The following is a 379-nucleotide window of genomic DNA, read 5'->3' as shown; positions in this document are numbered from 1 at the left end:
CAGCACCCACCCGGGCTGCCGCCCACCCCCCAGCCCCCACTCACGCTTGAGCTCGCTGGGGGGGACGAGGGCCTGTCCCCCCTCCCAGGCGATCAGGAGGCCGAGCAGGGAGAGCAGCACCAGCGCCATGGTCCTGACCTGGAGGCAGCTGCCTGCGCAGGCAGAGCGGGGGCTCAGAGCAGGATCCGGCCCCCACCCTGGACACGGGGCTCTGAGTCAGCAGCGGGGACCAGCCTCCCCCCCCATCCCCCCCCCTCCGCCCCGGGCACCATTTTGGGGACACAGCGATGGTTGAGCTAATGCCATGTTGCCCAGGGCTGGGTGGGGGGGCCCTGGGCGGTGGGTCCCGCTCAAAGCCCTGGCTGGGGCGGCTGGGATG

General features: G+C 72.8%; 1 protein-coding gene across 1 annotated transcript in view; it reads right to left on the bottom strand.

Moving 5' to 3' along the window:
* Nucleotides 1-150, bottom strand: part of CLU (clusterin) — a 3,450-nt gene extending 3,300 nt beyond the window's left edge. The window contains exon 1 of the mRNA XM_010583192.1: nucleotides 45-150. Within this exon, the coding sequence (XP_010581494.1) occupies nucleotides 45-129 (85 nt within the window). The 5' untranslated portion in view covers nucleotides 130-150. The remainder of the gene's footprint in view (nucleotides 1-44) is intronic.
* Between the last annotated feature and the right edge of the window lie 229 nt (nucleotides 151-379).

This window comes from Haliaeetus leucocephalus, unplaced genomic scaffold (genome assembly GCF_000737465.1).
Source record: "Haliaeetus leucocephalus isolate CR32 unplaced genomic scaffold, Haliaeetus_leucocephalus-4.0 Scaffold871, whole genome shotgun sequence".
NCBI classification, from domain to species: Eukaryota; Metazoa; Chordata; class Aves; order Accipitriformes; family Accipitridae; genus Haliaeetus; species Haliaeetus leucocephalus.
The sequence above is the reverse complement of the archived record's forward strand: the minus strand, read 5'-3'. Positions and strand labels throughout refer to the sequence as shown.